Source organism: Tupaia chinensis, unplaced genomic scaffold (assembly GCF_000334495.1).
Source record: "Tupaia chinensis unplaced genomic scaffold, TupChi_1.0 Scaffold000146_1, whole genome shotgun sequence".
Taxonomy (NCBI): Eukaryota; Metazoa; Chordata; class Mammalia; order Scandentia; family Tupaiidae; genus Tupaia; species Tupaia belangeri.
This window is the reverse complement of record NW_006159616.1, coordinates 12,544,174-12,555,690: the sequence shown is the minus strand read 5'-3', so window position 1 is coordinate 12,555,690 and position 11,517 is coordinate 12,544,174. Positions and strand designations below refer to the sequence as shown.

General features: G+C 56.4%; 1 protein-coding gene and 1 long non-coding RNA gene across 2 annotated transcripts; both read right to left on the bottom strand.

Moving 5' to 3' along the window:
* Positions 1 to 2,922: 2,922 nt before the first annotated feature.
* Positions 2,923 to 5,242, bottom strand: LOC102487366 (uncharacterized). The gene is made up of 3 exons (XR_334085.3): positions 4,920 to 5,242; positions 4,646 to 4,760; positions 2,923 to 3,982 (listed from the first exon to the last, which is right to left on the bottom strand). It is a non-coding gene; the product is annotated as an uncharacterized LOC102487366 (long non-coding RNA).
* Positions 5,243 to 7,584: 2,342 nt separating this feature from the next.
* SRM (spermidine synthase) lies at positions 7,585 to 11,517 on the bottom strand (the record flags this gene model as incomplete). Its single annotated transcript, XM_014586575.1, is given in 8 exon segments — positions 7,585 to 7,874; positions 7,986 to 8,108; positions 8,202 to 8,347; positions 8,430 to 8,513; positions 9,237 to 9,390; positions 10,201 to 10,293; positions 10,717 to 10,837; positions 11,424 to 11,517. Coding segments are annotated over 8 exon segments (836 nt in total), but the record flags the coding sequence as incomplete, so codon positions are not given.

Sequence of the window (11,517 nt, the reverse complement as noted above, 5' to 3'; positions counted from 1 at the left end):
TCTCTCTCTCTCTCTCTCTCTCTCTGTCCCTCTGTGGTCAAATTAAAATAATGTTAGGGAGCAGCAGGCAGTGTGATGGATAAGGGTGCTGGATTCCCACATGGCCAACCATGGTTCAAGTCCCAGATCTGGTGGCTTGCTTTCTTGTTTTCCCTTTCTCTCTTTCTTTCTAAGGGTCAAATTAAAAAAAAAAAAAAAAAACCTAACAATAACAAGTGGAATGAAATAAATCATTCTTTAAAAATAAATAAAGTTAAATAATTATTTTTAAAAAATAAAGAAAAAAATAGAAAAGGCATTTGGGGGGCAGGCAGCAAGTAGCATGGTGGTTAAGGTGCTGAACTCCCACTGACTATAGTTCAAGCTCTGGACCCGACTCTGTCTTTCTCTCTTGGTGAGCATGTGTGCCCTGTAGCAAAAGAATACTAATACCAATAATAAATAAAATAAATAATAAAAAGGGCATTTGGGGGCCTGCAGGTGGTGTGGTGGTTAAGGTGCCAGACTCCCACATGGTCGGCCGCAGTTGGAGTCTTGGACCTGGAGGCTCGAAAATTACACCATGCGTGTGTACGCGTGTGCCCCAAATCCCAGGAGCAGAATGAAGAAGAAGGGATTGCTATGTGGCCATCCTTGCAGGGGATGATTTCTCACTTTCCCTTTCTCTGTCTCTGGTGAGCTCATGTGCCCTATTGGCAAAAAAAATGATTAAAAAAAGGAGGAGGAAAGGTATTTGGAGAACAAAAAGTAGTTTGGGGAAATAAAAAATATAGTAGAAAAAAACTGTACAAGACTGAAAAAATAATCTAGAAAATAGAACAAAAAACAAAGGAAAGGGCCAGCCAGCCAGTGTGGTGGTTAAGGCACTGGATCCCAGTGGCTGATTACGGGCTTCCAGTCCCAGACCTAGAGGCTTGAGGAACACACAGGGCACGTGTGCACGTGTGCCCAGAGTTCTAAGAGGAGAATGGAGAAGGGATTGAGGTGTGGCCATCCCCCATGGGGATGATTTCTCACTTTTTCTATCTTGCTGTCTCACTCTAGTGAGACCTACAACAAATTAAAAAGAAAAATGAAAACAGTAGAGAAAAGGTAAGAAAATTAGAAGACCCGTGTAATTGTTGAAAACTGAATAACAGAATTCTAGAAATAAGTTAGTCAGAGGGGAAGAAATTATAAACAGATCAGGCAAGAAATTCCCCAGAATTGAAAAAAATAAAAACTGATTGAAAGTTTCCTTTAAGTGGCCAGATCGAAGAGTAGAGACACTTTTACATACGATACTTCAAAACACCAAAGAGAGGGACCAGCAGTTAGCGTAATGGCTATGTCGCTGGACTCCCATGTAGTCGACCACAGTTCGCGGCCTGGGCCTGGTCGCTTAAAATTCACGCCGGGCGCGTGTGCGTGCGTGCCCAAGATCTCGAGAGGAGAATGGAGGAGAAGGGATTGCGGCGTGACCATCCCCCTGGGGGGTGATTTCTCTCACTTTCTGTCTCTGTGTCTCTGTCTGTCTGGCAAGCGCACGTGCCCTATAGCAAAAACCTCTCAAAAAACAAAAAAAAAAACAAACAAAAAAACCACCAAAGAGAAAGATTACGTTCTAGAACTTGAGAGAGAGAAGGTGGAGTGGCTGACAGCAAATCAGATACAAAGGATCAGATAAAACAATGATTTCCAGAACAACATTGAACACTAGAGAGCGGGGTAGCCAGCCTCCAGATGACCTCCAGTGGTTCCCTCCTTGGGGTGCTCACTCCTGGGGTGCTCTCCCACAGTGAAAGGGCCTGTGGGCAGGCTACCCCTGAACTCATGGGTGGGACTCTGGGCTAAGCTGTACAAGACACAGCGGCTGCCATCCACCTCTCTGGATCACGTGCACTGGGAAGTCAGATGCCCTGCTGTGCGGACACCCAAACATCCCTCTAGAGAGGTCCCCATTGGGAGGGACTGGGGCCGACAGCCAGCCTGATAGGCCAGCCCTGCCAGGGAGCCTCCTGCAGAGCACGTGTTCCCTGGCTAAGGTTCCAAGTGACTCAGCTCTGACAGTTGCACTCAGCAGTCAAGCACGACAGTGGAATGAATCACACTTTCAGGCCATTTTTTTTTCTAAGAGGGACCAGCAGATGGCATAATAATATGGTTACATGCTAGATGCCTACGTACTTGACTGTGGTTTGAGTCCTAGACCCGGTGGCTTAAAACTCACATTCTGTTCCTGTGCGTGCGTGCCCAAGATCCCGAGGGAAGAATGGAGGAGAAGGGATTGTGGGGTGGCCATCCCCTATGGGGGTGATTTCTCACTTTCCATCTCTCTGTCTCTGTCTCTCCACCAAGTGCACATGCCCTATAGCAAAAATGTCTCTTAAAAAAAAGAATTACTGGGGTCAGCAGGTGATATGGTGGTTAAGGTGTTGGACTCCCACATGGCCAACCATGGTTTGGTTCTTAGACCTGGTGGCTTGCTTTCTCACTTTCCTTTCTCTCTCTGTCTCTCTCTGGTCAAATTTAAAAATAATACTAAAATTAAATAATTCTTTTAAAATAATAAATTAAAAGAATTATTTGGACCAGCAGTTAGCGTAATGGCTATGTTGCTGGACTCCCATGTAGTTGACTGCGGTTCGCATCCCGGACCCAGTGGCTTAAAACTCACGCCGGGCGCGTGTGCGTGCGTGCCCAAGATCCCGAGAGTAGAATGGAGGAGAAGGGACTGTGGCGTGGCCATCCCCCCTGGGGGGTGATTTCTCGCTTTCTGTCTCTCTTTCTCTGTCTTTCCAGCGAGCACACGCACCCTATAGCAAAAACCTCTCAAAAAAAAAAAAGATTTATTTTATGTATTATTATTATCATTTAAAAAAATCTTGATGGGAGAAAGGGAAAGCGAGAGAGCAAGCCTCCAGGTCCAGGAGTAAAACCGCAGTGGGTCATGTGGAAATCCAGTCCCGCAACCACCACACCACCTGCTGGCCCCAAGTTTTAAAGGGTTAAGTAACTATGAGCCTAAGACTTTGGTCATGCCCCACATTTTCAGGGTTATTGCCCGAAAGTCAGGTTTTCATTTATAGTAGAGAAACTGTGACGAGGGCTGGGTCTATGGCTCAGTAAGGCAGCCGATCCCACGTGGCTGACCGTGTGGTTTGAATCCCAGACCCAGCAGCTCAAGAAACACACTGGGCGTGCGCATGCCCAGAACCCTGAGAAGAGGCAGAAGTGGAGAGGGGATCGAGGCATGGCCGCCCCTCGTGGGGAGGGCTTCTCTCTCCTCCTCTCTCTCCAGTGTACACTTCATCTGGCAAAAAAAAAGAAAAAAGATTCATCTGTAATGGTGGAAGTTGTGGGAGGGGGTCAGGGAGGGGAAGAGCTAAATCCTCCTCTTCCCTTGTGAAACGACAGAGGAGGGGCAGGCGAGTCCAGCAGCAGCAACGCAAGCCGGTTCTCAAGGGTGCAAGGACAAGGAAGCCCACGAGCCGAGCGACTGTCTCCTCCGCTCGCGCATAGCCCAGAGTGTTCTGGGACCTGGTGTGGGGGCTTCCCCACGCACCTAGCACTCTCCCGAGGACACCATCTGGGGGTCCAGTGCTGCAATTCAGGTCTGATGCTGTCTACCTGGAAATCGTGTCGGATCCCACAGGTGCAGGCCTCAGTCCCACAAGACGGCCCATGCCAGGTGCTGATAGGCCTTAGCCCATCCTCGGCCTCCTGACTGTAAATCGGGGTCTGCAGGGATGACTCCGGGGACTGGGGAACACGGTTACGGCTTACTATGAAGGGCGTGCTGCATGCGCAGTGGTGGCACGCTCTCATAGGCGGCTGGGCCCAGGTGGCGACCGATTCCAGTCCCTGGTCCACTGGGCCTGAAGCACGCTGGGCGCCTGCTCAGAGCCCGAGGTCTGATGGCTGGAGGACTGGAGAGAGGGCTGGGGTGCGGCCGGGCCCTGCGGAGGGCGCTCCTCTTTCTCTTGTGCACACGCGTTCTACCCTGAACAAAGGAAAAGTGTGGTAAAGGGCATTACAAGGGGTAGGGATGACAGCACAGGGCAAGGCTAGCGGGGAGGGGCCACGGGCTTCCACGCCCCTCTGGGTGCACTCCCTGCAGTGTTCCCGGGAGCTCCCCGAACCTTGCTGTGGGAGCACTCACAGCTGCATCTCTGCTGCCTCCCAGCCCTTTCCCGGAGGTCAGTGGGGGGAGCTGAAAGTCGCAATCCTCTAGTCACTTGGTCCTTCTGGGGACCATGCCTGTCCTGAGGCTCCCTAGGAGCCCTACCCTAAGTCACATCATTAACATAAACTCAGGTGTCACCAATAGGGACTTATTATGAATTACAAGGCATACCCAGCAATCAGGAAGCCCCAAGGGCTTTAGGTGCGCCAACGGGAGGGCAGGGAGACCAGGTGCATTTCTTACGCTACAGAAGGCAAACCCAGCAGCCTCCCATCCGGCTTTCGCCCTCTGCTCTCTGGGGTTCGTTACCTGCTGTCCCTGGCAGTTCAAAGACAGGTGAGTACAGTCCCGTAAGATACAGTGAAAGGGAAGCACATCCCCCGCTCTCTATCACTGAGTGCTCTAATACCTGCCCGCCATCAGCCATCAGCCGTCCCTCCTCTCCTGCCGCACTCCGTTCCTGTTCCGGACTAGCCTTACCCTCCGTCGGACCACAGAGACGCGGCTCTGGCTCTCTCCGCTGTCTCGGGCATCCACCTGAGTCCTGGGACGTAGTCCCCAGGGCGAAGGGGTCAGCCTTCACCAGCGCAGTCAGCTGAAAGAGACAGAGGGGGCTGTCCCTGGGGAGAAGGCAGGGGGGCTAATTTTCATGTAACAATCTGCACATAATTGATTCCTTAAACCAGGAGTGTAGCTAGTTTTGACAAATATTAAAAAATCTAAATAGACTTGATTTTATTCCTCCACCACCAACCGGGCCTGTTCACGGTCCTCTCGCGAGTTTCTGGGACTGGAGGACTCAGGTCACGTCTGCACCAAAGCTGCCTCCGCTTCAGTGGATGTCTATAGGAGGGCCGCCCGGATGTAGGGTTGGGTGGTGGGGAGACCTGTGTAAGCAGGGGAAGTGCCAGGTGGACGCTGTAGGCCCGGCCCATTGCCTCCCCAATGCCCCCAGCTGCCTGCAGCCTGGGCCTCCGCCTCCGTCTTCTCTGCCTTGCCAGGTGCTTCTGGTTTTCACGTGCTTCTGATGGGAGCTTATGAGGGTGGCCTGGGCCCAGCAGGTGATGCGGTGGTTAAGGCGCTGGGCGCCCAGATCCTGCAGCTTGAAAACTCACACTGGGCGTGGGCGTGGGCGTGGGCGTGCAAGCCCCAAATCCCAGGGGAATGGAGAAGGGATTGAGGTGTGGCCATCCTCCCTGCGGGTGATTTCTCACCTTCCCTCCTGCTCGCCCTTCTGGTGAGCACATATGCCATATGGCAAAAACCTAATAAAGAGTGTGGGCTCACTGCTCCTGTCTCAGGTCACAATGGTGGGAGGCAGAATTGGGGCTTAGACTTGGGTCTGACTCTGCAGCCCTGGGAGAAGACCCGCCGGTTGTGGTGGTCAAGGGGCTATCTCCATCATCTCCCCTGGTGGCATTCTTTGCCAAGGGCACCCTCGGGACAGACCTGCCAGGAGCTTAGTTGGTAAAGTGGAAGCCCTGCTGGTAACGCCAGGCTGCAGAGACCTGGCCAAGCTGCCTGGGTGGCCAAGTTGCCCTGGAAGGGCTGCTGCCGGCTCCCTCGCTGAGTGGCCTTGGGCATGTCCTCAGCTGTGGGCATTACCAAGTGCCCTCCTCGCGGGTGGTTGTGAACATTGAGTGAATTAAGATGCCTGACCCACCCAGCTGCCGGCACGGTCGGACTCCATGAACAGCTTTCCAGGCCCCATCTGCCTCAGCCGGCTGCACCCAGGCCTTTCTGGCAGACGCTAGCTCCCATCCTGCCTTGAGATGGTAGAATTGAGGGGGCTGAATGGAGAGGGGAGCTGGAGGCTAACTTGCTGGCCGAGGCCAGCGGTATCCGTATGCCAGCTGGGAGTCCAGTGAGCCCACAGGGGTGGTGGTGGAGCCCAGCGAGGGGCGGGGACCTGACAGCTTGAGGCCAAAGACTTGGTGGGGTCGGAGGTGGTGTGGTGGGTAAGGTGGCTGGATCACACATGGCTGACTGCGTGGCTCCATCCTGGATCTGGTGACTTGAAAAGCATGTATGTGTGTGCAGTGTACCCCAACCCAAATCCCAAGAGATTGAAGTAAGGCCTGTGGTGTGGCCAGTCCCTCTGGGAGTGCTTTCCCACGTTCCCTCTGCGTCTCTCTAGCAAGTGCATGTCCCTATAGCAAACTGGAAAAAAAAAAAAAGACAGGCAAAGCTGGACCTTTGCTCCCCTCCCCTCTTGTTCTGGAGCCCAGACCCTCCCCAGCTGCACCAGGGCTCTGAGATGGCTGTGCCATCCCCTCCGGTTTGGGCTGGGCAGAAGGGGTACTCCCTGGGCTTTTCCTTCACTCCCACACCTCACACCTCCAGGGCTCACCCCTCCTCTGGCTCCACCCCTGCTAGGGTCAGTAGAGGGGCTGGCTACTCTGGCCTTTGCTCGGGGGACACTTTCCCTATTGATCCCCTTGGAGATGGGAGTGGGCTGGAGGCCCTCCCTTCCAAAATGTGGCTCTTCTCCCCCCACCTAGAATCCCTGACCTTGGTGGGCAAGAGGGGCAGGGACCTGGGACCAGCAGTTATCATAATGGCTATGTCGCTGGACTCCCATGGGACTGTGGTTTGAGTCCCAGACCAGCCAGCATAATCTCAAACCAGGCGTGTGTGCCCAGGATTCTGAGAGGAGAATGGAGAAGGGATTGCGGTGTGGCCATCCCCCCGAGGGGTGATTTCTCGCTTTCTGTCTCTCTGTGTCTTTCTGGCGAGTGCACGCCCCCCTATAACAAAAAACCTCTCCAAAAAAAGAAAAAAAGAAGGGGGGGGGCAGGGACCAATGGAAGGAGTTGGAGGTTCAGCACCTTGGAGAGGGGACAGCCCTGCGCAGTGAGGTTCCAGTGTGGCACCCACATACCTGATGCTGGACTTCTCAGTGCCTGGCAGGAGCTTTTAGGGATTCACCAGAGGCCCTTGGGGAGGGCAGGAGGGGCGTCAACCCAAGTCTGACACCAGCAGTCAGGGCGCAGTGTGTTACCTGGGCCAGTGTTTCAACAGGTCTCAGGAATCTGGACTTTGACTGCCCCAGGGTCACCTCCGGTGCCCACCCTGAAGTACCCAGATGGGACCTGACTTACTCCTGTGAGGGGCCAGATTCTGACAACGTTCCAGGAGCCCCAGTCCTTGGCAGCCCCGCCTCGATCTCATCAACTCCACTTTGCTCTCGTCACCCCCAGGGCTCTGTCACCCACCACCTGTGATGCGCTGCTGACAGGTGGCTATGCCAGCTTCCAGGGCAGATTTAGTGCCAGTCTGATGAGTGCTGTGCCCCTCACAGGACAGAGGCCGTGGGCCTGGCTGCCTAGCCATGGCCACTGCGGCCACAGATCCTCATATGCAGGAGTGCTCGGTAATGGCTGATGTGGCCCCCGCCTGGGCCAGTCAAGGTCAGGGGACACAGAGTTCCACACTTTGTTATAAATACACGTGTTTGGTGAGGGGGCAGCAGAAGGCAGACAGATGGGCTGTACACAGCTGGTATAGGCGTGGAGGCAGAAAGACACACAGACAGTCCGCCCAGCAGGGCAGCTGGGCAGCATCCGGGGCCTGTAACACTTGGTTGGTGGCAGGAGCCGGAGGAGGTCTGGTCCAGGGCTGGTGGGGCCCAGGCGCCCGGAGGCTCCCTGTCCAAGGTCCTGGGCAGCGGCAGCAGTGGCACCAGGGCTCAGCTCACATCATTCAGGGCCTGGTGGGACATGAGGCCAGTCAGCGTGGTGCTGCCTATGGGTCACATGGGGCAACAGCTGCCTACCAGGGTGCCCTGGCACCCCCCCTCCCTGCCTGGCAGGTCTCCCACCTTGCGGGCAAACTCGGGCAGCACAAAAGCCGCCCGGTGCACGTCCGAGTTGTAGTATTTCAGCTGCATCTGTTCCACCTGCTTCTGTGTCAGCTGCTGCACAGGCTCCTGGAAATTTGTGCTCTGGGGGCCGGGGAGGGGGACGTCAGGGGAGGACTCTCTCCGCCCGGGCCCCCACCAGCACTCCCTACCTTCCGGGACAGCCCTCAAGCTCACAGGGTTTTTGCTGCAGAGCATGAAGCCGATCTGGCCGCTGGGGTAGGTGGGGATGGTGCAGTAGGCGTAGCCCACCACGGGGAACAGCGACTTGCAGAACTGCCGCATCTCCTTGATGAGGTCCAGGTGCAGCCACTGGCACTCACCTGGGGGACAGTCCACACAGCGCTGGCATCGGGCAGGGCTGGCAGCCCCCACCCTGCCCCAGTACAGAGGCTGGCGGCTCACCCTGGCAGCAGAGGTTGCCATCCTCCTTGAGGGCCGTCTTCATCAGCTGGTAATAGGACTCCTTGAAGAGGCTCTCCGCAGGTCCTGTGGAGGGGGGGGGGACAGTGAGCGTGCCAGGCTCCTCGGGGCTGGATCTGAACTCCGACACCAGCATGAATGCAGGGGTCCGCCGCTCCAGGATCAGAAGGGGCTCCTCCCCTCTTCAATTTATCAGAGGGTGCATGAGCTCACAGGAGAGAGAGAGGCAGAGACCCCCCCATAGGTAATGGCCATGCTGCAATCCCTTCACCTCCATCTCTCCCTCCTTTTGGGATTTCAGGCATGCACACACATGCGCCCGGTGTGTTTCTCAAGTAGCTGGTCCGGGATTTGAACTGCACGGTTGGTCATGTGGGATCCAGCCACCTTAACCACCAGGCTATAAGCTGGCCTGAGGCATCGTATTTGATCCCCATTCCTGGGGCATTCTCACCGGCACTGAGCAGAGGACCCTCTGACCTAAGTTAACACCAGAACCTACCCCACCCCAATGCTGGCCAGTCGAGAGCAGAAGAGGAGGCTGAGGCCTCAGAGAGCCGGGGCCAGACCCTGTTCTCCTCAGGTCCCTAACTTGTGAACTTCAGGCATGGCCTGGTCCCCTTCCTACTGTCCTGAGCCATGTTTGAGTGGGAGGTGACAACTGAGAAGGGACAAGTGCAGCTCTAGTCCTGGGAGACCCTCTGTCCTCTCTGGAATCAGGCCTGGGGAGGAGGCTGGCCTGCAGACCGGCAGCTGCCAGAGGGCCCCGGAGGCCCCATCTCTGCTTACCCATGGGGTCTGAGGAGTCAGTGATGATAACATCGAAGGCATCCTGGTTCTGCTTCATGAACTCAAAACCGTCACCCACGTGTAGGGTCAGCTTTGAGCTAGAGTAGCCAATGGCCATGCCCGGCAGGAACTTCTTAGAGACTTGGATGACATCCTGGGGAGGGGGACAGGAGGGACCAGAAAGGGCCATGGGGGTTGGAGGCTCTGGAGCCACAGTAAAGTGGGACCCTGGCAGTGCCTCTCGGCCTGGTTACCTTGGGAAAGCCTTTCCCCTTTGCAGCCTCAGTTTCCACCTCTGTGCATAGACAGAACCTTGCCCCTCGGGCCACATCCCTGTCCCCTCTCCCAAATTAATGTGGGTTTCTTGCTATTTCCTATTTCACAGGGTTGCAATTCCAACCCTGGGCCAGAAGAACCTCCTCCTTCCGGCCTCCCACAGCCAGCTGTGTCCCGTTCGGGCCTTGTATCTCACGAGGCCTGCTCCACTAGCCAGATCTGCCTTCCCCTTATCCCTGTGCCCTGGCACGCCTTTACCAGAAGACCCTTTCATGTCTCCTCTAACTAGACTCTCAGCTCTGAGAGGGCAGGGGCTGGCTGTCCACTGCTGCGCCCCTGGCACCCTGAACAATACCTTGCACATAGTAGATGCTCACTCAAACCATGCCGGGTGGAAAAGGGAGATGGACTAGCAGTTGAAATGTCCCTGGGCCCGGCCCAGGACGTAAAGACCACCTTTTAGTTTTACAGAGGATCAGCATCAACAGAGCAGCCACCCTGGGCCAGGCCCTCTACTCTCCCAATTTTCTTATCAACTCCTCCCAACTTCTGATGTCCAGACAAGGAAACAGGCCCAGAAATGGTAAGCATTTTGCCTGAGGGTCCACGGCCAGTTCGGGCAGGGCTGGTCAGCAGCAGAACCAGAATTCAAACCCAGACCTCCCGCCTGCTTCAGGCCTGCACCCACCTCGTCAATCTCGCACTGGACCACAGACTCCACAGAGGGGTGCTTCACCACCTCCCGCAGGACGCCCCCATCGCCGCCCCCGATGATCAGCACCTGGGAGGTGGGGAAACCGTCAGGAGCAGGGCGCAGCCCCAGCCCCCAAGCCTCGGAGGCCTTGGCACACTGAGCACACACACAAGCACGGCTGTTCCTCAGCTCCGCTGCCCGCAGGGGCAGTGACCACTGTCTACTCTCAGGAACACTTTCCTGTCCCAGGAACCTGGCTCAGGGTTCCTGGAAGCTCCCCTAGGACTGCTCTGGAAGCTTCAGGTCTCAGTGGGAATTGCTCCTCGGAGACCAGACCTGTCAGCCCCACATACCCTGCCCAAGTGGCAGCTCCCGGCCCCAAGTCTGCTGGTGCTTTTCCTGACAACCACTAGGGCAGCATCTGGGCTGAGCGTGGTGCTTGCCTGGGCCTCCCTGAGCACCGTGCCTTGGGACCCTGAGCTCAGGGCCGATTCTCGGCAGCCCGGGTACCTTTCGCGGGTTGGGGTGGCTGCAGAGGGGCAGGTTGGCGATCATCTCCTGGTAGGAGAACTCGTCCCTCTCCGTGCACTGGATCACGCCGTCCAGCACCAGCACGTTGCCGTAGGTCTTACTGCGGGCGGGAGTGACAGTCGGGGAATGGGTGCTCCGGGATGGGGAAAACTGGCCCCAACCCGCCGTGCCTGAGGAGTCGTTCCCACCCCACCAAGGGGTCCCAGGGCTGAGTGGTGAGAGTGACACGTGGCGCGGATCAGCTGGCAGGCCCGCTGAGTGGGGGCTGGGCTGGGCTCGGGGTCTCCTCCAGCTCTGACGTGTCTCAGGACTGACACGTGGAGCTCCGCGCAAACTCCGGCTCCTTCCCCGCCCAAGAGGCCCGCCCGAAACGCCGGCCCCCAGCTCAGGGAGCCGAGATGTAGGGTGGGGAGGGGACCTCGGCAGGAGATGGGCCTAGTTCGGAAGAACTTCTGACAGTTTTGCAGGGGGAAGGGTGGGGGGCAGAGGCGGCCCCAGGGCTGTCAGCAGGTAGAGGGAGGCAGGGCAGGGGTCCGGCCTTAAGAGGGGGTGGTCTGGCCCGGAATTGGGGCAGGATAAGGGCCGGCTGGGGTCACAGCTTGGAGGGGATCGCGTCGGGTGGGTAGGGGAGGTTAGACTGAGGGCGGTCGGAGGAGCTGGGGCGCCCGCCGGGTCTGTGGTGGTACCTGCGGAAGACAAGGATGTCCTGGTACCGCGAGCGCTGGTGGTGGAGCAGCTGCTCCACCTGCAGCGACAAGGCCTGGCCGGGCCACAGGCTGC